The 2061-nt window shown below is 35.9% G+C and overlaps 1 protein-coding gene across 1 annotated transcript in view; it reads right to left on the reverse strand.

The window, feature by feature from the left end:
• GRHL2 (grainyhead like transcription factor 2) overlaps positions 1–2061 on the reverse strand; it is a 111793-nt gene that overhangs the window by 100722 nt on the left and 9010 nt on the right. The window contains exon 3 of the mRNA XM_012559693.2: positions 1853–1904. Within this exon, the coding sequence (XP_012415147.1) occupies positions 1853–1904 (52 nt within the window). The remainder of the gene's footprint in view (positions 1–1852; positions 1905–2061) is intronic.

Genomic DNA, 2061 nt, shown 5'->3' on the forward strand with positions numbered 1-2061 from the left:
AACCACTGCACCACCAGGGTTTCCATACAAGCCAGAAGTATTTAGAGGTGAAATGGCATGATGCTAGCTAGGGACTTGTATTAAAATACTATTACCAAAACACACACACACACACACACACACAAAAGGAGGGGAGGGAGAAAAAAGACAGAGACTAAGAAAGTAGATGAAATTTTATCATTACTGAGTCTTGAGGACGGGATGTATATTTAGGGATTCATTATGTCATCTTTTCTGCTTCTGTGTATGTTTGAAAACTTTCTAAAGAAAAAGTTTTAAAAGAGCTTTAAAAAAAAAAGATTTGTTCTTCAAACCTAGTAAGTAATTTGAAGGGCGGGGGGTGGGGGGCGGGAAGGATATTTTTCACCATTCTGTGGGCTAAACTCCTTATAGGAAACACAAGATATATGAGAATTTATCATTAAAATATTTTAGCCAAATCAAGAAACAACATGAGCTCATTGATATCCTTAGCATTAAATTACTTTCGGGACTTATGGAAGTGATGTAACCGGGCTTATGTAAGACAAGATCTCGCAGATCTCAGATCTCCTGACTGGAGAGAGAAAGGAGAGGGTTTAGAAAATTAATTCTTGCCAGGCTAGGATGAAATGCTATCATGTATGCCAAGGAATTCTGGGAGATAGCAGAAGCAAAGAGGAACTCATTAATGGAAGATTTTTGTTGATAGCAAAATAATTTTCCCACCAAAATCCTTTTGGTCAGTAAAATTTGAGGCTATTTCTCACTTGTTTATGGATTATTCTGAATGACAAGGAGAGGAAATACCTACATGTTTTGTGTAGAGCTCTGTCTCAAATGTCTGCATCTTTCTTAACTATTGTATGCTTTCTGGGGCTTACTGCCATCCCTCACTGAGAGAAATATTCAAATAAAATTGTTCTTCTAAGAATTGGACTCGTTCCTCTCTGTAAAGAAGGAAGTCCATTAGCCTCTGAACTTTCCTAATGATCAAGCAGGGCTTGATATCTTCAGCTTTGATTTTTCAGATAAAACTTCAAAGTGAAGCTTAAGAGAAAAGTGACTCCACATGAACAAAGCCAACAAAAAAATATCTAAACTTCTCTGAGTCGGTCACAGATCTGTCGAGATCATTCTAGAAAAGAATCCCTAAGGAATAAAATCACAAGTCTACAAACATTCTGCAAAGGAATGTAAGGCTTTAGGTAAAAACCTAGTTTCATGACCAAATCAATACAGCGAACTAAGGCACAGTGGAATTTTCTAAATTATGTTTAATCTGAATCAAATTAGCTGGAAGATGCCACAATCCAGACCACTCCTTTACATCAGATTTCCAACTCCATTGTTCAGAACATTGCACGGAATGTTAACAGATGTTCCTCAAAGAAAGAAGTTCGTGATGAAAATCAGTTAAAAAAAAAAAAAAAAGTTGCCTCAAGACCAAGCTGGAGTTTGAACACAGCAAAGGCCCTGGGCATTTCTTCTCCTGTTTAATTGTAACTCAGCTTTTCCCAAGCTCATTTTACCTAGACCCTTTTTGGAGCAAATATCATTACTATCTTATAGATAATATTCTGCAGGTTGGGTAAAGAAGGGTTGGTCTACACTGACTTGCTACCAAAGCAATTACCTAGTTTCCGCTTCTCTGGGCTTTGCACAGACATAGTCTTATTAGCTTTGCCAAAATTTTCAGTTAACCAACTTCTCAATAGCTAGAGTCCATTTTAGGTCAACTTGCTTAATCCTTTAATTTATGCAAAATGTATGAATTCTAAAGAAGAAACACAAAGCCAAAATATTTTCTGGTGTTCTTACAAACAAACAAGCAAATAATGGTGTTGTATAAATCTAGCTGAATCATTATTACCATATCACCAGGAAATAATCGATTCAGCATCACCAATCTTGTGTAACTGTCTCTATAAAACAGTATTAACTTTAGACACTAATGCCAGAGAGCTTCAGAAAGACATCTGAAGAATGGATAATTAGAACAAAGTAAGAATTATTGTAAGATACTGAACCAAATATTATACAACAAGAAAAAATGCAATGCCAAGAATGGTACATTAAATA

The sequence above is a fragment of the Trichechus manatus genome, unplaced genomic scaffold, assembly GCF_000243295.1.
Source record: "Trichechus manatus latirostris isolate Lorelei unplaced genomic scaffold, TriManLat1.0 scaffold00009, whole genome shotgun sequence".
NCBI classification, from domain to species: Eukaryota; Metazoa; Chordata; class Mammalia; order Sirenia; family Trichechidae; genus Trichechus; species Trichechus manatus.